The sequence below is a fragment of the Mastigoproctus giganteus genome, chromosome 12 (genome assembly GCF_048544385.1).
Source record: "Mastigoproctus giganteus isolate SK-2022 chromosome 12, ASM4854438v1, whole genome shotgun sequence".
Lineage (NCBI taxonomy): Eukaryota > Metazoa > Arthropoda > Arachnida > Uropygi > Thelyphonidae > Mastigoproctus > Mastigoproctus giganteus.
The window spans coordinates 161313066-161335273 of NC_143586.1; the positions used below are offsets into that span (position 1 = coordinate 161313066).

The 22208-nt window shown below is 38.1% G+C and overlaps 1 protein-coding gene across 7 annotated transcripts in view; it reads left to right on the forward strand.

The window, feature by feature from the left end:
• The window catches only part of LOC150077549 (uncharacterized), a 308710-nt gene that overhangs the window by 133546 nt on the left and 152956 nt on the right, over positions 1-22208 (forward strand). For all 7 annotated transcript variants that reach the window (XR_016547746.1, XR_016547750.1, XR_016547745.1 and 4 more), the window contains one exon: positions 8423-8448. Coding sequence is in view for 2 of the 7 variants with exons in the window: in XM_090386993.1 (XP_090243119.1) it covers positions 8423-8448 (26 nt within the window). In the remaining 5 variants the exon portion in view is untranslated. The remainder of the gene's footprint in view (positions 1-8422; positions 8449-22208) is intronic.

Here is a 22208-nt window from a genome sequence, read left to right on the forward strand (position 1 = left end):
TTTTTTCCGATGTCGATTTTAAATCTAATAGCTTCCCTTTATTTTTTACAATTTTGCGCATGGTTTGGTCACCAACATTATAGGCGCCTCCGTAGCCAGGTGGGAAGGAGCAGCAGTGAGTAGCACACGCTTTTTGATTAGACCGGGGTTCGAGCCCGTCGCCACCAAATATGGAGGATGCGGAAAGGTCAGGGAATGACCACCGCATATCCCGGAGCAATATGGCCTTAGTTGCTAATGCTCCTAAAAACCAAACAACAAACAAACAACAACAACCAACATTATAACGTTTCTTTAGAGATTTAACAGATGCACTGTTTTCAAACTTTTGAATAATTTCAAGTTTGTTTAATTGAAAGTGCAACTCATTTGTGTTTACCCATCATTTTCGCGATTTCTAAACAAAAAAAATTGTTATCCCTGACATAAATAATGAAACAAAATTTTTCTTTTTGCGGTGTGACAAAACAACAATTGAAGTGACACGCTAAAACAAATTAACATTTGTTCTCTCTCTCTCTCTCTCTCTCTCTCTCTCTCTCTCTCTCTCTCTCTCTTTTTTTAGCATTGGATGTGAAGACAGTGGGGGTTGCAAGATAATAATCACCCAGTGACGACTTTATAATGCCCTGCTTCTTGCTTATTTACAAAGATTTGCAAAACATCTGTTTATACCTATTCTAGTTATTACTTGAATTTTGTGATTTCTGTTTGATATATATTTTTTTTTATTTGGAGTCCTGAAGTGTCCCAGTTAAACCGATCCCAGTAAATCGAGAGTCTGCTGTATTTGAATTTGCACTTTCTTATTTGCCACAATTAATAGTAGTAATAGTATTTGCCATATAGTAGTGCAAGGAAGCAACAGGCTTTTGTTGCTCTAGGAAAAAAAAAAAGTAGATAAGAAAACACAAGTTATATGCATCCCTCCTTACACAGGTAAGTATCCAAGTAGACCTTTGAATTTATTCAAACTGTCAGCCTCAACTACCTGCGAGGGCAACTTGTTCCAGCTATCAGCGACTTGCTGGCTAAAAGAAAACTTCCTACAACTAATCTAAACCTCAACCCCTGTTATTTGAATTTATGACTTGGGAATTCTATAAATCTTGGAAATTTATAACTGTGAGAATTCCACCTTCAATCATTTTACTAATTCCTCTCAGACCCTTATAAACCTCAATCAGGTCACCTCTGAGGTGCCTGGTTGCCAAGCTCAGTAGCCCACATAATCGGAGTCTTTCCTCATATGCCAATCTCACCATTCGAGTTGCCACCTTTGAACCCTTTCAAGAATCTCAAGGTCTTTTTTCATATGAAGTGGGATTATGACCCTATCTCTACAGGATAGCATTGAATAAATCATAGGTAGGACACAATGGATTTTCCTGGCTGCCTGTTTACACTGTTCAGAAAACTTCATATCTGCCCATATTGTAACTCCGAGGTCCCTTTCCTAATCCACTGTTTTTAATTCAGCCCCACCAAGTGCATAATTTATTTGTGGGTTTCAATTCCCCAAGTATAAGACCTTGCATTTAGCAGCATTAAAACATAGCTGCCACTTCTCTGACTGTCTTTGAAGTCTGTTCATATCATTCTGAAGGAGCGCTGCTTAGCACGGATCATTAATGACTCTGCAAATCTTTTCATCATATGAAAATTTTGACATCACACCTTCTGTTCCTTCGTTAGTGGCATTTATGAAAATGACAAACAGTGGTCTAACTGATCCTTGAAGCACCCACTCCTGACGTAACAACAATCTGAAGAACGTCCATTAATCACAACCCTCTGCCATCTGCCCTCCAGCCACCCAGCAATCCCTCTTAGAATATTACCAGTAATCTCAACCTTTTCAAGCTTATACAGTAGCCTCTTGTGAGAGACCGAGTCAAATGCTTTGCTAAAATCCAAATAAACAATGTTGAAATTATTCCCTAAATCCAGCTCATGAGTAACTCTGTCAGAATAGCCTACTAAGTTAGTTAAGCATGATTAACCCTTAACAAAGCCATGTTGTGTGTCCAGAATGCAGTGTATATCTAAATGTCCTTAGATTGCACTCTTTTATCACTGCCTGTAATATTTTTCCTACCACTGAAGTCAGAACTAACTGGTCTGCAGTTATCTGCTTCACTCTTAGAACTGCTTTTATATATTTGCAATTCACTGGCACTTCTCCAATCTGTAGCCCCAGAAGCTTATGTGCCATTAAACCTCCATCTCGCGCGTGCACACACACACACACACACACACACACTTCTCCAATCCAAAGAAATCTTCCCAGAGTCCAAAGATGCTCTCATAATTAACCTAAAGGGTTCAATACACTCCCTCGAACTCTCCCTCAAAACTACAGGGTATATGCCATCATCTCTGGGAGTCTTACTTGCCTTTATGCTCAAAAAGTTTTCTAATAATCATCTGCAATTATGATATCACTAATTTCATATGGCTTAGCCTGTCTCGTATAGCCTCTTCTCAGGTTAAAGGGTCTTTCATCAGTAAAGACAGGTGCAAAGTAGTTGTTCAATTCATCACAACATCAGCTGGATTGTCTAAGACTTTCCCACACCCAGTGTACAAGGGTCCAATCTGATTTGCGTTTTTCTTCCTTGTATTCACATACATGAAAAATTCCTTGTCCTCATTCTTTGCTCTCTTAGCCAATGCTGCTTTCTCATATGCAGCCTTGGCCTCCGACCTTAATTGTAGTATTATTACAGATTAGCTTATACCTGTTGTGTAGGCTTCGGTACTTTTCATCACTCTGTAACTGTCCTGTGCTATCTTTTTCGGCTCTTATTTAACCAACCAGCTCTGCAGTCATCCATTTCGGCATCCTCTTCCTGCAGTATCTTCTTAAAGGTATGTATGCATTCGTGGCTTTTGTGATTTTTGCTTTTAAAAGTATTCCATAATTCAAATGTATTTGTCATCTCTCAGCAAACTGCCCAGTTCACAGTTGCCTTAAACTGTCAAAGTCCTCTTTTCTGAAATTAAAACCTGTGCCTTTAACTACTGCAACATCTTTCTTAAACTTCCAGCTGACAATTACATGATCACTTCCTGATAATGGTTCCTGTATTTTAAGGATCCCGTCACCACCAAATACGGAGGATGCAGAAAGGTCAGGGAATGACCACCACATATTCCCGGAGCAATATGGCCTTAGTTGCTAATGCTCTTAAAAACCAAATAACAAACAAACAAACAATTATTTTACGCATTGTTATATCATCTGAATCATTAGTAATGATGAGATAAAGAATAATATCATCCATACTACTTTCTCTAACATGATGGTACAAATAATAATCATCCAGTTTATTTTAAAGTTTTTCCCATGGTGCATTTACACATTTTCCCACTTATACCAATCAATCTGGGGCAGACTAAAGTCACCCATAATAAGACATTCACACTTGCTTTTCCATTCCATCTTCATGTAAAAACTTTCTTCATTTTCTTTACAATCTTCTGGTCTGTAGATTACTTCCACTCTCATTGTTCCTTTTCATTCTGACTAACTCACACCACACAGATTCTATGCTGGCAGACATAACTTCAGACTCAGCAAAAGCCCTTTTCACGCTCAGGCTGCTTTTGATAAGAAGCATCCCTTCTATCTGCCATATCCTTCTTAAATACGTTATACATACCATAGTGGAACTCGTCATCACTAATTTCTGGATGATACCATGTTTCCGTTTGCCCTATTATATCAGCATAAGTTGTCCTAATCAGGAGTTCGAATTCAGCCATTTTATTGACAACACTCCTGACATTACTGTAGACACTGTTGAGACTAAGAAATCTTCTATAGTTTACTACCCTTGAAGTTATTTAGGTTTGTTTCCAATAGCCCCCTCCCCCCCTAGAGCCTTGCAGATTCCTTCAAATCTGAAGTTAATCCACAAGGCTTTCAGCTTATAGTCCTCCCAACAATTAAGTTACAACTAATTCTTAGTTGTAACTTAATTTTTAGTCTGTAGGTCACTGTGCCCCTTTTATTCTTGTTGGTGGTTAAGGCTTGGGCAACCTTTACCACAGGATTGCTGTCACCCACTGGTATTATACTCCTTCCAGTGGGCACAGGATTCATGCCTATCCTTGGAATGTTAGAACAGTAGAAGTTGGCCAATCAACACAGAAACATATAACAACAGTACACATCACAAATACATTCTACTCACATGCTGTCTTGTTTTATATATATATATATAGAGTTCTTGTGACATCAGAGTTTGCAAGCAGAGTTGAACTGTAGTTCCAGGTGCTACCTCACAACAGATACATACGAGGGGGTATCAAAACATTCATACCCTGACTTAGATAAAACATCAGTAGGAAGATGCCATTTTTAATATAAGTTGTCTATATATTCACTAACTAACTTATGAAATTTCATTCCCATAGGTGATCATACAACAGAGGTGGAGCCTGGAATCTGAGGAAGGATGCTGTTGTTGACAAAGTGGAGTGTTGAGCAGTGATCAAGTTCCTGCATTTACAGGGCAAGAAAGCTCAGGAAATTGATGAAGAAATGAAAGCTGTGTACGGGCAGAATTGTCCATCCCATGACACTGTAAAAAAGTGGAAACGCGAGTTCCAGTGTGGTTGTAAAAGTCTTTGATGAGCCAAGAGAAGGAAGTCATCACCATCCACAGACAGTGAGACGGTTGCAAAGGTTGAGGTGCTGAGTGACTGATGTGTGACAATTCATTTCATCACAAATGTCGTGGGAATTAGTTATGGGTCTGCCCACAGCATTTTACATGACCATCTGCACATCTCTAAGGTCTCCGCACGATGGGTTCCAAATTGCTGACATCTTTGCAGAACCAATGTCGAATGCATTGTTCTTGCCAACTGTTTGATTTGTGTAATGCCGATGTTGAGAACTTTTTTGATCGATTGGTGATAAATGACGAATGCTGGGTGTACCAGTATGATCCGGAGAATGAAGACATGTCAAAGCAGTGGCTTTGATTCGTCTCAGGAAGTCATCAGTGAAGTGGAATCGTGGTTTCAGGCAAAAAGTGTGGACTTCTATGAACAAGGCATTAAACAACTGAACTAAAAATAGGAGAAGTGTGTTACTATATAGAGTACATAGAAAAGGATTAAAGTTCCTGTGAAATAATAGCCCTTTCTAGGGCTATTATTTCTAGGTAAGGGTATGAACTTTTTGATACCCCCTTGTATATACATACATCCTTCATGACTGCCCATACTTCATGGACATAAGAACAAGTCTCTAAATCCTAACAGGAATTGTTACTAGAGGGGATTTGCCTTTCCTGCTGACTTCAAAGGAAAATTTCCCTACTTTCTATTAATTTGTCAGTAATGTTTTCTGCAGAAGAATCAACATTCAGCTACTGGACTGACCTTCACTGAATCCTCGCCATCTGGATTGACATTCCACCAGCTGAGACATTACTACCAGACTGACGTCATGTTCCAGAAACTGACTAACCTGAATTTGACTGCTGACACCATGACCGGGGTGAGATCATTGCTTACCCAGTACTTTGCTGGATGGGTTCTGCTTCTACTTGACATAGAACTTCTGCTGGCATCGTCACTCTCTCTCAGAATGGGATTTCTGCTAAACTTTTCAGGGTAGGATCATCTACTCCGATGCTTAAGCATGGGGCTTGCTGACCTCCTTCTGAGATGGCACAGAGAACACCATCTGTCTTCTCTGTACTTTTACTTTCCCTTCTCAAGTCTCGTCTCTTCAAATTCCGAGGTTCAAAATATTGAACCTGTGTCCAACCATTACCTATTCTCACATCATAGCTGCTATCATTCTTCTTCTCTATTCCTATTTAGGCCTAACCAGAATTAGTTCTTGTGAAATGCAGTACTGAACTTTATAGTAAAACATAGTGCACCTCCTTGTGAATAGGAACGAGAGGAAGGGGTTAGCCAACCAGGTGTTTGCCACATCCTGGCTGCAAAGTTGCCAGCCTAAAGCATACAAACACTGCACAACATCACACACTTTATTCACATGGCTGGCATTGGCTTGATACCAACTACAGATGACAGCAAATGGGGGGACCCTGGAGACAGCAAACAAGTACATATGACACAGTGAAACATTGAATTGTTCTAGGGAGGGTTGTTGAGTCGATGATTAAGAAATGCTTTGAGATTGTCTTGGCAGAAATGCATTTGCGTGGCAGTTGCAGTGCCAGTTGTTTGGGGAGGGTCTTGTCTGGCTGGTATGATTGGCTGCTGTAATGTTGGAGCAAGGAACTGGATGCAAAAAATAATTTTAACATTATATATTTAGATTTATATAATGTTAAAATTATATTTGATACTGTTCTGAATGAAAAACTGCAGTACAAATTAGGGACCAGTTACTGCTAAAGATATAGAGGTGGTAGAGTGGCAGAAGGCAGAGGGTAATAGTTATAAATGGGTACTATTCTTCTTGGACTAATGTTATTAGTGGAGTCCTTCCTGGTTCAATGCTGTCCCTGTTATTCTTTACAGTATTTATTAATGATATTGATGGAAGCATATCAAGCTCATTCTCTAAGTTTGCAGATGATACAAAGATTAACAGTTAATTACTAATGACAAGAATCAAGGCATACTACTTTAGAAAGACCTGGAAAAATTAGTCAGAGGCTGAGAAGTGGCTATTGAGGTTTAACACTGAAAAATGCATATGGAAATGGAAAGCATAATCCCAGGATAACATACAAATTGGGTGGTACCTCATTGCAGGTGGTGGATAAATGGCTTGGGGTTAATTATACAGTCTGTGAAGTTTTCTGAGTATTGTAGACAGGCTGTTAGGATAGCACTTGGATTTTGCAAGTGACATACAGGAATTTTGTCAGCAGGAACAAAGATGATTGTTCTTATACAAAGGGAAAAAAAATTGTCTCATTGTATGAAGAAATGGTTAGGCTGCATCTTGAGTACTACATACAGGTCTGAAACCTCATATTATGTGGAGCTGTTAAAACAGGTGCAGAAAAGAGCAACAAGATTAGTCCGTGACACAAAAGGGTAGGTACCCATACTAAGAAAGACTTGTTCTTCAAACAGCATCTGGAAGCTAGGCGCCTCTGAGTGAATTGTTTAAGGCCTTAAATGAATTGAATAAATTAAATGTTTATGCCATTCTATCTCTCGCATGATGACATATACATAAGGGGATGTAAGTTTAAAGTAAAACAGGGTTGTTGTATCACCATGTGAAAATTTGCTTTCAGCCAGAGTAATTGATTGTCAGAAGAAACTTCCATCTGGTATTGTGGAGGTGGGTAGTTTGAATAAATTTAAGGAAGAATTAGATGAGTTATTAGAGGGTTTGAACAGATGAGGTAGGTAGGGTTTTTTTTTTTTTGCCGTATAAGCTTGCTTCTTGGTGTCATTTAGTACTATTAGTATTAATAATTATAAATTAAAAATTATATTAAGATGTTGATATCTTAATATAATGCATATTAAGACTTCAGCACAAATTGTTTATGGATTTTAATGGCTTAATATGCATTATATTGCATATTATGACTTGTTGCTCTTGCATCCTAAAGCCCATAAACAATGTTGTGCTGAAGTCTTAGTAGGCATTAATATAATTCATAGTAAGATTTCAGCACAACATTGTTTGTTTATTGGCTTTATGGTGCAAAGTCAACAAGACCATAATGCCTCTAGCACAATATTGGCCAGAATTTCATCACTTGGATTTGTAGTTGTGTTTCTACTTCTCTATATTCCAAGATTTAACTGCAATTGCTCCCTACACTTAAAGAGCATCTTCAAGGTAACAAGTGCAACTCCAGTGAAGAAATTAAGCACTGTGAAAAAAGGTTGGCCTCTAAGAGTTTAATTCATTTTTACTTTAAGAGCATACAAAATCATAAGCATTGGATGAAATGTATTGTTTTAGATGGGCATATATAGAAAATTAAAATTCATTTTTTTTATCATATTAAGAACTTTTTTTATACTAAAACATTATCATTTTTTCATTTTTCACTGTTCCTTCAAAAAGTTTTGTAGCGAGAAATATTTCATCTCGGTCCATCCCTGCTATATTACTTCTATTTTGAAGATATACATGTTTCTGAATACAATGTAGTCCTTCCGTTAGTCACTTTCATTATATTAGTTTGTAGTAGTGTGTTTATTTATTTATTTTTTAATTTTTTTAAATTTTTTAAAAATTTTTTTTTTTTTTTTTTTTTAGTGACTGGGTTTTTCTGAAAACTGCAGTTCAAATTCTTAAAAGTTTAAAAGTTTTGCTATATTTTGATATATTATTTCATTAAAAATTTTTCTTGCTTACTGATCTAAAATTTTTAAACAATTTTATTTTATTGTATTCTCTTTTTGTATCATACTATTTTTAATGTGTTGATATGAATTAATATCTTTGCAGAAGAACTTTATCAAGATACTGTAAATGTAAGTAAACTGCATTTGTTTTTAAATTATATTAATTTAAAATAGGTTCTTACTGTTTTTTTTTGGTAATAGTGAAAATATCTCAAGAGAAAAATAAAGTTATAAAAATGTTACAAATGAAATATGGCATTTTCACAAAAAGTTGCAATAGTTTGTTAGTCGTTTTAGACATTCTTTCAGTGATGATAGCAATGGCTGACACTTGAAGTCTAAAATGCAAGTGGAATGGTATTCAGATCACATTCTTGATTTGAGTATACTGAATTTCAGTATGGTCCATTTGTAACAACCAGATCTTCTGTGTGCAAGTTCCAAAGTGGCGATTTTCAACCGGTTTACCCTGGCACATTGGTGTACCGAGAAGGGTCTTCAGATATGCTGCTGGAGTTTTGGGAAAGGTCGAAAAGAAGTGAGAAAAAAAATTGAGGAATAAAAAGTCTAGGTAAATTTTAGAAGTACTGTATATTTTTCATAAAGGCCCAATAAGAATGAAAACAATAACAGTTAATAATAATAAAAAAAAAAAAAAAGTTATTATAGTAAAATTTCAAGAACTTCCTTCCTTGTTGTACCAGATCCCAAAATAACTCTGTGATGTACTTTTATCACCCCACCTTTCGCCCTTGTCGAGCCACTGGTGTTAGTCTTCAGTCAGCTGTTGTTCAGATCTGGTGTGTTATTCCGTGTAAGTTTGCACTAATGCATTTTTGTTTATTATTTCTATTTCGTTTTAGTTATTTTGTTATTTCTGAATTTAGTTTATTCATTTCTTTTTTAGGGCTTATTAAAGTTAGATGATGACAATGAATCAAGTGTAGCTGGCACTAGTTCTGGTAGTATAACATATAGTATAGTTAGTGTTAGTTCTAAAATCGTCGTGCAGTATTTGTCCTTCAGATTCTTTTCATCTGGAGAAGAGCAGCCACGTCATAAGTGTATTGTTTGTGGTGAGAATCTGGCAAACCAAGCTATGGTTCCAAGTAAGCTGAAAAGTCACCTTCACACAAAGCACTCACAATTATGCGAGAAACCAATTGAATGTTTTAAATGGCTTATAGCTGATCAAACATGGTAGGCTAAATAATGGACCAAAATTACAACTATTTCTGACAAAGCTCAAGAAGAAAGCTGTGCTGTTGCTGAAATCATGGCAAAAAAAGATGAAATCATATACAATTGCTGAGCCAGTAATTTTACTAGCATCCTGTACAATTGTAAATATTATGTTTGGCGAGGAATATGAAAAATAGATTTTGAAAATCCCTATGTCTGATATCACTATTAGTCAACATATACAAGACATGTCTCAAGATGTTGAGCCACAAGCGATAGCTAACATTAAAGAAGCCAATTTTTTTTTTTTTTTTTTTTTTTTTTGCCATCCAGTTGGACTAGTCAACTGACATCACTGGAAAAGCTCAACTCCTAGCATTCAGCAGGTTTGTTTGTAATGGAGATATCATTGAACAATTTTTATTTTCCGAATCACTACCAGAAATAACAAAAGGCCAAAACATTCTTGATGTTGTTGACAGTATTTCAGTTCTCACAATTTGTCATGGAAATCGTGCATCTTCATGAATGGTGCACCCTCTGTGTCGGGAAGTCTGAAAGGATTCATCGTACTGACCAAGCAAAAGAACCCTGACACTGTTTCCTGCACAGAGAGGCCCTCATTTCAAAATCAGTAGTAGCTGAGGTACAAAAAGTACTGGATGAGACGATCAAAATGGTGGTGCCTCCGTAGCCAGGTGGGCAGGAGCAGCAGTGTGTAGCACATGCTTCTTGATTAGACCGGGGTTCGAGCCCATGACCACCAAATACGGAGGACGTGGAAAGGTCGGGGAATGACCACCACATATCCCCGGAGCAATATGGCCTTAGTTGCTAATGCTCCTAAAATCCAAATAAGAAAGAAGAAGAGATCAAAATGGCTAACTACATCAACAGTAGGCCATTAAAATCGAGGTTGTTTTCAACACTGTTCTGCCATGGAAGCTGCTCACACACAACTCCTACTGCACCAAAGTGAGGCGGCTATCTTGAGGGCGGGTGCTTTCAAGGTTCTATGAACTGAGGGAAAAGCTTATTTTTTTTTTGTCTGAAGAGTCTGAGCTGACTGATCTGCTTAGTGATGAGACCTGGTGCAATAAAGTTGCTTTCCTAGCTGACATCTCCCAAGCCTCGAACACTCTTAACAAGAGTATGCAGGGAAAGAATGAAAATATTCTTACTTGTACTGACAAAATTAACTCTTTTAAAGAAAAATTAACATTGTGGGGAGTCAGAATCAAAAAAGAGAACAAAGTTGAAATGTTTGAGCTGACAAAAAGTTGCAGACTGGATAAAAGTCTTGTCGATTTAATTCTACAAAGTTTGTCACTGCTGAGTATTTCCCATCACTTGATGCATCTTCCTTGGACTGGGTAAGAGATCCGTTTGTGTTAAGTGCATTAGAATCAGCAGAATTAACTGTTGCAGAAGAAGATGAGCTGACGGAAATAAGAAACGACAGAGGACTGAAACTAAAGCACTCATAAACAGATGTGACCTCATTCTTGTTGTCTGTCTGACAGAAGTACCCCATTATCACAAAGGTGATTGAAGCACTCCTTCCTTTCTCTACTTTGAACATGATGAAGAGCAAGAACTGGTCGCGACTTCAAACATTGAAGGAGGACTTGAGGGTATGCTTGTCAACCATCCGACCTTGGACAAGAGACATTATGAGACATCACCAAGCACAGGTTTCCCACTGATATTTTTATATAAATGATATTGTAATCATTTTAGTGATGTTTTAATATATTTTTTTTATAAATGACATCTTTTTCAATGATATCTAATTTCAATAATTGGAATAATAACAAATATGAACATAAATTTTAAAAATAAATCTTCTGAAATCCAGATCAGTATTATTTTTAAAAATAACACAATGATTAGAATTTTACCTACTGAACTTTTAAACACAATCTTAATACTCATTTTTTTAATGATAAAATCTCTGCTTAAAAAACTTGATGGTGTGCCTTGACAATTTTAGCACCTTGTTCAGTGTGCCGTGTGTTGAAAAAAGGTTGAAAATCACTGTTCTAAAGGATGATTCTGGATAATTATTTTGATTATATTAGGGGTGTACTATACTTCCCTAAATATACCAGTGTGTGTGCATGTGCATGCCCCCAACCTAGGCTGCTCACAGAGGAAAGGCTGAGCCTTTATAACACTGGGTGGTGGTGACAGATGATTCTCATCATCTGGTACAGCATTACCACATTGCTTAATTGTGATCTCTCAATTTTGGCACTTGTATTTGGTGAGGGGACTTTCCACTGATGTTTCCAGTCCTCCAGATTAGCATCGCTAGGATCTGATGCCCACAACCTTAGTTCTAGGCTAACGTTATCGGAATCTGGCATGTTTCCTATGAGTGCAACTCTTGGAAATTCAGAAGAGTGAATCTGGTGATTGAGCGGGTGGTCTCGCTGCAATACACTACTTTGATCCTTGCTTTGACATGACAGTCAGTTCAGGGATGGCTCACCCATGACCATGGGTGAGCCATCCCAGACTTTTTTTCACCATTATGGAAAGCGTTCATTAGGAAAAGTTACCATTAGTGCTTCTGAGTGCTACTAAAGTGATGCTAAACCGATGTTGTCATGTGTTGCGTTTGTGCACCAATCAGCACATCATTTGCCAAGCCTACCTGTCAATCAATATATCATTCTCGACTTTGCTCCAGACCGATAACACCTACCGTCTGTTTACCGAGCGAGCAGTGCTAGAGTGCTGTATCGGGAAACTAATTTTCTGTGTAAGTTATCTGACGTTTCTCATCGTTCTCATGTTGGCTTTCTTTACCTTCGCCCCAATCCCTACTAGAAGGCTCATCCTTACCTTGAATTCAACTTCATTACTGCTGGCTACATGCACCACCCAATAAGTGCATACATACCAAATCCCCTAGGGCGCTTAAATGTCAGAAATACAGGCAGTTGAATATGGCTTGTCATGGAACTCTTGCTTGTAGTGCAAAAGACTGAAATTAAGGTGTTCAACACCAAAACCAACATGTAAATTTTCAAGGATAATCCAGAATACTGTAGAACAGCATTTCATTGGTTTGTATATTTTCCAAGGACTAACAGAGTCACCAAATGTCATTGGTGACTCTGTTGGTCCTTGGAAAATATACAAACAATTGCATGATTCTACTATTACCATGTAACAATGTGGCAAGTCTCAAGATATAAGTGTGAAACTTCTTTCTTGTCTGCTGCTGTGGTTCGGAAGGAACCGAAGGGAGCAATTCTCAAATTCATCATGGTCTAAAAAAATGTGCAAAATCTGCAAAGTTTCCGGACCTTTCTGGAACAGGACATAATCTAGCCATGGAGGATGTCTCTATGTGTACTAGGTGCAGTGTGTGTGTGTGAAGAAATTAGGTGCCAACTCAGCGTTCTTATGGGCAACTGAGAGTTTGAAGAGTCAGGTAGATGCCCTCGAAGGAATTAAAATGGGGGCCCATCAAACTCGCATCTGCCCAACTCAATGCCAGAGTTCACTCTTGTGCACCAGTCAACACAGTGGCAATCTTCAGGGCAGAATGTGCTGGTCCCACAGGAGCTACTTATTGTCGGTGACTCAATTATCAGGGAACTGGGAAAAATATTGTGCAAAAAGGATAGGTTGAATAGGACCAGGGTATTATGTCTGCCAGGGACAAAATTTGATGATGTTTTAGAGCAGATATCTTTTAGGGGCACAAAATGCAATATCAATTTACATATTGGCACTAATGACATTAAGTGTAGGATATCTGCGGATTTACTTAACAAGTATAGGTCAGTGTTGAAAAAAGTCATGAGTTAAGGTTAAATTTGAAAGTGTATGCAATCTTGCCCAGACACGATAGGAGGGGGGTATATGATGAGAGCCTTGTCGATCAATTCGACCTTGGAAAGATTGTGCCAGGCTCGTGGGGGGTAGAATTTTTTACAGCGTGGTCAGGAGAGATTGTTAACAGGAGAAATTGCTTCTACAACGATGGGATACACTTAAATAGAAAGGGTGCAAGGATATTTGCTGATGCTATTGAGCAATGTTAGGTGCGTTGGTAAACTGCTAGCTTGGGGGTGGGGGGGATTTTTTTTTTTTTTTTTTTTTTGTTAGTTGTTGGCGCATTGGCTTCTGTGGCCATAATGCACCTCCCAAAGTTTTTACATTTTACTCTGCTCCAAGCCCAAGGCAGGATTCAAACTCGCGACCTTTGGGTTGCCAGGCAGGCACTTTACCCACCTGGCTAGCCCGGTCGGGGGGGGATTCAGGGACTAGTAGATTAACAGTAGCCGCAGGCAGAGGTGGAAGTGATTCTTGCACTGCTTCTATTGGAATGAGCAGCAGCCTGGAAAGCAAGTTGCTTGGGATTTCAGGAACTGCTGGGAGTCATGAAACTAGTAAATACATCAGCTATGTTAGAGTAACTAAGAGTAGGAACAGGTGCATGTACACTAATGCTAGGACTATAGAAAATAAATTTGATGAATTTGAAGTGTTGGTCAAGATATTGAAGGCAGATATTGTTGAGATATCAGAGATGTGGATGTCAAACAGATATAAGCAATTCACAATTGGAATTTGGAGAGTACAATGTGTATGGAAAGGATAGACAGGAAAGGAAGGAGGAGGGTGGGGTTATGCTGTTAGTTAAGAAACACACAAAATCTAAGGAAGTGAATCCAGTTGACATAGATGAACAGTGGAATGTTGAGTCAGTTCGATGTGACATAAGCACTGGGAAAGTGAAAATCAGGGTGGGAGTTTGTTATAGGCCTAATGACTCTGATGAGTACAATGAATAACTATACAGAGAAATAGTATGGGCCAGTAAATCAGAATGTCTTATAATGGGATATTTTAACTTCCCAGATATTGACTGGAACTTGTGGGTTGGTCACTTGCACACTAGCAAGGCTTTTGTGGATTTATTGGATGATTGTTTTCTACATCAGCATGTTCGAGAGTCAACCAGAGGGAGTAATACTCTTAATCTGATTATCAGCAGTGATTATTCACACATTAAGAATTTACAGATAAAGGAACCACTAGGTGGCAGTGATCCCAGTGTATTTTTGCTTTGTGGGATTTACTTAAAGATGTAACTACCATCAGGGGTAAAGGGAGGGATTTTGCTTTTATAAAGGTGACTTCATTGATCTCAGAGATTTTGTAAATTCTATACAGTGGGACAAACTTATGACGTTACCAATGGAAAATTCTAAATGGAAAGCATTCAAGGAATTAATCTTGGAAGCTATTAAGTTTTTCCTGCCAATTAAGATACTAGTTCTCCAAATAGGCCTCTGGGGTTGGGTATATTCATAATATAATTTTAAGTATTTTTCACCAACCGTGTGTTGAAATGACAAAATAAAATTAAAGCCAAAATTTGATAACTTTATAATTAAGCTTACAATAAATTACTATTTACAGTGGATATAGAAAATTAAAATATCATAAAATACAATAAAATATACCAAGTTAAAAGCGATAAAATAACTGAAGCTTTCGAAGGCTCCTCCTTCTTTCTCAACAGTACATTTTTTTACTTTACAATGCAACTTTAAATACCCGCAGGTTTACGGCACATGTCATGTGATTCGATGGCACGTGCACTGTTGGTGCATCCGTAGCCAGGTGGGCAGGAGCAGCAGTGCGTAGCACACACTTCTTGATTAGACCGGGGTTCAAGCTCGTGACCACCAAATACGGAGGATGCGGAAAGGTCAGGGAATGACCACCGCATATCCCAGAGCAATATGGCCTTAGTTGCTAATGCTCCTAAACACCAAATAACATACCATAACATAACGTGCACTGTTCTCGTGTCAGAACTGGAAGTGGCTCTGAAGCGCGTCAGGTGGAATCGTTCATCCCCTCTAAGGATCACTGCCTCAAAGAGGGGATGGATACACATACCCCTGTCTCTATTAATATTGTTCTTAATGGAACTAATCCGCAAGCTCTTGAGCCACTTGCAGTCCCAAAACCTATGCGCCCGGTCAATGATAACTGCTTCGTTTGGGGATATATGGCTGCTTCTCCCAAAAGTGTTTGGCCACGTCGGATTTTCTGTAGTCCGAATTCCTTATTGCCTTTGTGTTCTCCCCGAGAGGTGTGGCTACCCCCAGGGGACAATAGAGAAATATATTAGAGGAGAACAGAGGAGAGGTGAGTCTTTTACGCCGATAGCCACTCCGTACATTCCCTACTATCTGGGTTTAACCGAGCGTATAGCTCGGGTATTACGAAACTCCCAGACATGCTGTGTGCAGCTTCCAAAACTCGGAAACTGCACACAGTCGTGTCACAGGTGAAAGACCCCATTTCAAACGAAAATACAAATGGGGTCGTCTATAGCATTAAGTGCCCGGATTGTGGGGAATGTTATGTGGGGGAAAGAAAGCGGCTCTCAAGGATTGTCTAGGGGAGAACACAATGGCGATAAGGAATGCAGACTATGGGAAAATTGACCGTTACCGAACACTTTTGGGAGAAGCAGCGCCATATCTCACCGGACAAAGCAGTTATCATTGACCAGGCGCATAGGTTTTGGGACCGCAAGTGGCTCGAGAGCTTGCGGATTAGTTCCATTGAGAACAATATTAATAGAAATAGGGGTATGCATATCCATCCCCTCTTTGAGGCAGTGATCCTTAGAGGGGATGAACGATTCCACCTGATGCGCTCCCGAGCCACGTCGGGTTCCGGCACGCACGAGAACAGTGCATGTGCCATCGAATCATGTGACATGTGCCGTGAACCTGCGGGTATTTAAAGTTGCACTGTAAAGTAAAAAAGCGTACTGTTGAGAAAGAAGGTGGAGCCTTCGAAAGCTTCAGTTATTTTATCGCTTTTAACCTGGTATATTTTATTGTATTTTATGATATTTTAATTTTCTATATCCACTGTAAATAGTAATTTATTGTAAGATAAAGATAAGCTAAATGATAAAGTTATCAAATTTTGGCTTTTGTTTTATTTTGTCATTTCAACATATGGTTGGTGAAAAATACTTAAAATTATATTAAAAAATACTAGGTTTAGGCCAAATGGATGTAAGATTAACTGAGATTGTTCAAAGATGAGACCTAAATGGATGTCAGATGAACTAATGAGACTCATTGCAGAGAAGAAAAATTGCATGGGATGCATCTAAATTATCAGGTGAGACAGAAGCCGCTAAGCTAGTCTGTAATCAAGTCACAAAGGAGGTTAGGCAAGAAAAGGCAGATTATGAGAAATCTTTGGCAAAGGATGCAAAGAAAAATAGCAAAGACTTCTTTACTTATATAAACTCTAAAAGGAACAGGATGAATCAGATTGGTCTGCTTGATATTGATGATTTGACTGTACAGTGGTGAGCAAAAAAACTGGATCACTTGTGAATTTTCCAAATAATGTGTTTTGCGCTGCTTTGTGGGTTGCAGAAATGTTCAAAATGTATTTGTTAAATGGGATGTATATCTCTGTGAATGAAATCCAATAAAAAGACTCCACCTGATATGCCCAAAGGGTAAAATGTTTAATTAATGGAAATATGAGAAATCATGCAAATGGAAATAATGGCAACCAAACATATTTTATGGCATTTACATGTATAAACTGAAATGACAAGTTAACGTAATAGTATTATGTACTATAAATCAGCAAAATAAGTTCTCAATATTTTGTTGTTCCTCCTCGAGCTGCAATTACAGCCTTGCAACGATGTGGCATAGAGTTAGTCAACTTGTGGATATATGGTTGTGTGATTTCATAGTACCCCACCCTTACAATGCACTCCTGCAGCTGAATCTTACTTGTTGACTTCTTCTTAGCAATTTTAGATGACAGTATGTACCAGCAATTTTCAATAGGGTTCAAATCTTGATTGTTGCCGGGCCAGTCCGATACTGTAATTCCAGCATTTCTGAGGTTCTGATTGCACCTTAAGGGAGAAAAACGAGGATAAACATTGGTTTAAGTATGTTTTAAGCTTTGTGAGACAAGAAGACAAACTCATCATTAAATCTAAATATCATAAAACTTACCAATTTTGCTGTGTGCAGGGTGCTGAGTCATGTTAAAAAATGCAGTTTTGGACGTCTGTCTGGTGATCCCTAATAAAGGGTTTCAGGCATTCCTCCAGGGTATCAGTGCAGGTTTCTGAATTCACTGTTCTGTTAATAAACTTAATTCACCCCACCCCTTTTCTTGTTATGCATCCCTAGACCACCTGACTGGCGAGGAACTTTACAGCTGGTGTTATGCAATCAGGATGGTATGCCTCCGATTTTCGTCTTCTGATATATCACTTACCATCTGAGCCATGCAGGTTGAATTTCAATTCATCAGAAAAGATGACAGTGTCCCATTGCTGTTTTAGCCCAAGCAAGTCACTTTTTCCTCATTTTCTGGGTCAACAAAGGCTTCTTCTTGTACTGATAGCCATGCAGAACACATTCCAAAAGCGGTCTGGTCTTGTCATGTCATGTCATGTCATTGGCAAGCAGATGTCTTTTATTGCTAATTGAGCTTGTTTGTTTGTGTGTTATTTGGTTTTTAGGAGCATTAGCAACTAAGGCCATATTGCTCCGGGGATATGCGGTGGTCATTCGCTGACCTTTCCGCATCCTCTGTATTTGGTGGTGACGAGCTCGAACCTGGTCTAAATCAAGAAGCGTGTGCTACACACTGCTGCTCCTTCCCACCTGGCTACGGAGGCGCCGTGCTAATTGAGCATTGAATATTTTATTTTCTCTCTATTCAGTAAAATGGCTGTGCATAAATGCTTTCATAACAAAGGAATGAATGTTAATCTAAAAAAAAATCATCGATAAAGTTTAATGAAAAGTATAAAAAATTTTTTTATTTGTTTTAGGATTGAATTCAAACGGCCTGTGTCAAGACGTTCTTGTAAAGATTCCTACCGATTAAGTAGGATTCCTACTTAATTGGTGTTTGGGGGAATCCTTTTCACTCTAGAGCCTAGGTGCATTTTACTCCCTTAAGGACTGGTCCTGGATTGGACATGATGCTTGCACTCCTATGAAAGAAAATTATTCTGTTTATATTCTAGCATGACCAAATTGATGAGAGGAATTTACAACTAATCATTTTTAAATTTAGTCATTAACCATATTTAATGACACGTGGACTCAAACTATGGTCAACTCAAATGTATATACTGCCGAACTGCCATGTTAAATATTTGAAAACAAGCAAAGTTGACATGGGAGCACTATAAATCCCCCCCCCTCAAGATACTCAAATGGCCCATCTCTCTTGTGCTCTTTGAGCTGAGCCACCCATTGGCTCTCTCAACTTCTTAAGTACCTCCTTTAACCCTCGATGCATTGTTCTTTCTCCACTGAAAATTGCCACTGTAGGCAGGATCCAGCCAAGCTCTATATGTGCCCAGATGCAAACTGACAATTGCCACCACTTACTACAGTAGAACCCCATTAATCTGGATCCTGATTAACCGGACTTTCTGTTAATTCGGACTGTTTTCAGTCGGGAAAATTTTAACTATCGAAAAAAAATAATTTCTGTTCACTGACATTTGAGAGGAGGTTTAAAATTTAAAACAGTAAAAATGATAAGCAATCAATAACAAAGAACACCGCACGCTTAAATTGCAACTAACACGATACGCGCAAGTGAGAACGGAGTAACAAGTTACGAAACTTGAAAAATAGGAATGAAGAGAACATTCTGAAAATTTATTTATGTTTTTGATATGATTGAAAATTTCATGGAAGGGGGAAACACATTTCACCATACTAACGTGAAAACCCACAGAATTCCATCTGTTGGTATTAGTGCAAATTCAATAAGATCTGTTTACTATCCCTTTATAATAGATTCCACTAACAGGAAAGCCTAATAAACAGGGGACTGCTAATTGTTTTTATTGTTTTATGGTTGTAACATGCTTACTGTAACCTCCCAGAAATCCAACCGGACCACTTGGTATGGTCAGAAACAGTAGTAGGGTAATCTCGAGTGCTAGCCTATTCAGTTGATAGCTGCAGCTAGCATTGTTCACACGTACACCTTACCTCAGTCCTTTAGTGTGTTTTTTTTTTTTTTTGTGGTTTTGGATTAACAGAAGATGGCAACAAAAAGAAAGTGTTACCGTGTCGATGGAACATAAACTGAACAACCTTTTTCGTATTAATAAGGGGGAAAGTTTAAAAAAGATCGCTCTCAATATAGGGGTGGCAAAACAAACTGTTTCTGGTTGGAAAAAAAATAGGAAAGCAATCAAACTTTTGTGCAAAAATGGTGGCTAAAGACAGCTTAGGAAATAGAGCTACCATTAAGCAGGCAAAAAATGAAAATTTGGACGAGGCCTTATACATTTGGTTTTGTCAAGAACGAGAGGCAAGGGATTCCTCTTTCAGGCCCAGTCCTTCAATGAATGGCTCTTAGCCTTAACGAAAAGTTAGGAAGTGACCCGTCTTTTACTGCGAGTTTGGGGTGGTTATCAAGGTGGAAGGAGCATCATGGAATCTGACAGCTCGGAATTACAGGTAAAGTCTTTCTGGTGATTGTGTTGCAAGCGAAGAATTTAAAGTACAGTTTATCAAGTTTATTAGTGAAGAAAGTTTAGTTCCATCCCAAATTTTTAATGCTGACGAGACTGGTTTATTTTTCAAAATGTTATCCAAAAAAAACACTTGTCCCAAAACTTGACTCATCAGCTAAAGGACATAAATTGAGTAAGGAAAGAGTGACATTGCTTTTGTGCAGTAATGCATCTGGGAATTTAAAGTTACCACTGTTAGTCATAGGAAAATCTGCTAAGCCCTGCATTCTTAAAAATGTGAAATTAAATGCCCTCCCAGCTAAGTGCATGTCACAAAAATCAGCTTGGATGTGCTCAGCTCTTTTTAAAGATTGATTTTTCATCTTGCTTGTTCTCTTAGTTAAAAAATATTTAAGGGATCAAGGACTGGAAGAAAAAGCAGTTTTATTCATTGATAACGCTCCAACCCACCCAGCAGAAGAACAACTGAGATCTGGCATCATCTTTGTAAAATTTTTGCCACCCAACATTACTGCACTATTACAGCCTATGGATCAAGGAGTTAAAGAAGTTAATAATCTCACTGTTAGAACAACAGAGGCGCTTGAAGAAAAATCAAACTTTATGAACCTTCTTAAAAATGTCAACGTAAAAACAGTCATTTTTCTGCTGCAGCTTGGGACGAAACTGGTAAGACTACCCTTATAAAATGCTGGAAAAAACTTTGGTCTGATGTTCCAATAGAAAGATCTGAGGAGGAAATGGATATTTCTTTGGATCCTGATGATAAAAAGGATGATAAGGATTTTGTTCAGTTATTTCAACGTCTAGGGGGTTGTTCAGACCTAACACATTATCCATGAGGACTTCACGTCCCCATGGATAATGTGTAATAATGATTTAGGACATCAGATCCTCACTGAAGAAGACATCGTGCAAGCATGCTCATCATCATCATTGTTGCAAGCTAATGAAGACAACTCCGATGATGAAGTGTGTGAGGAAAAAACTGGTGCAAGCTGCACCGAAACAACCGGAATGCTGGTGAGGCTACTGATTTATTTTGAGAGACAGGATGACACATGAGCTGGTGAGCTTCTGACCTTAATAATAATAATAATGACCTTGAAGCAGTTGCAAAATTGTGCAGCCTGAAAGCGAGTTTCAAAATTAAAGCAAAAAAACATTGAGGACTATTTCAAGCAAACTTCTCGAAAATAGTTATTTGTTTTGTGTTGTGTTGTGATATTTCTGTGTTTAATTTTGTGTAGTATAATGTTCTACATTAAAACTTTATTGCTTTGTACAGTATTTTCTTTACTTACCATTTTCTTTTACTTTTTATAATTTTTACTTTAAAATATTGTTTTATTAATTTAATATTAAAAACCAATTTAGTTAAAATTTTGTATTTAGTTACTTTAAATAAAAACTGATACATTAAAGATAGCTTCCGGTTAATCTGGACTGAGTGTGGTCCTGTGAAGTCCAGATTAACGGGATTCTACTGTTCTTGTAAAAAGGCAATAAATACTGCTATTTTTCTGAATCTGAGTGCTGATGTGGAATGCAGTGGATTCCCAGGATTCAAAGTTAACATGGAATCCTGGGAAGTATGATCTTCAAAATTAAATGAAAAAACTGTAGTTTTTCAAAATTAATACCGTGATTTTTTTTTTTTTTTTTTTTTTTTACATCACTGAAAATTATTAGTAGTAGCAGTAGCAAATAATGCAAGAAAGCAAGCTTATATAGTGTCAGCCAAAAAATAAATAATCCAACCCTCTGAGAATTTGTCTATTCCTTTCTTAAAATTAGTCAAAGTAACCATTTTGGTAACAGATGGAAGTTTGTTCATGCAACCATCTGTCCTCAGTTTAAATTTTTCCACTTGTGTATTTTCTGAGCACGAAGAAGGATGCCATAAGTATTTAGTTTACTCAATCCATTCAAAGCCTTGAACATCTCAGTCAGATCTCACTAGTGCCCAGTTTCCAGACACTGCATTTTGTTCCCTTTACTAATCTAAATATTCTCTGTATCTATTCCAACAGAACTACATCCTTCCTAAAATCAGGGTACTATAGCTGTAGGCACCTCCGTAGCCAGGTGAGCAGGAGCAGCAGTGCATAGCACTTGCTTCTTGATTAGACCGGGGTTCGAGGCTGTGAGCCACCAA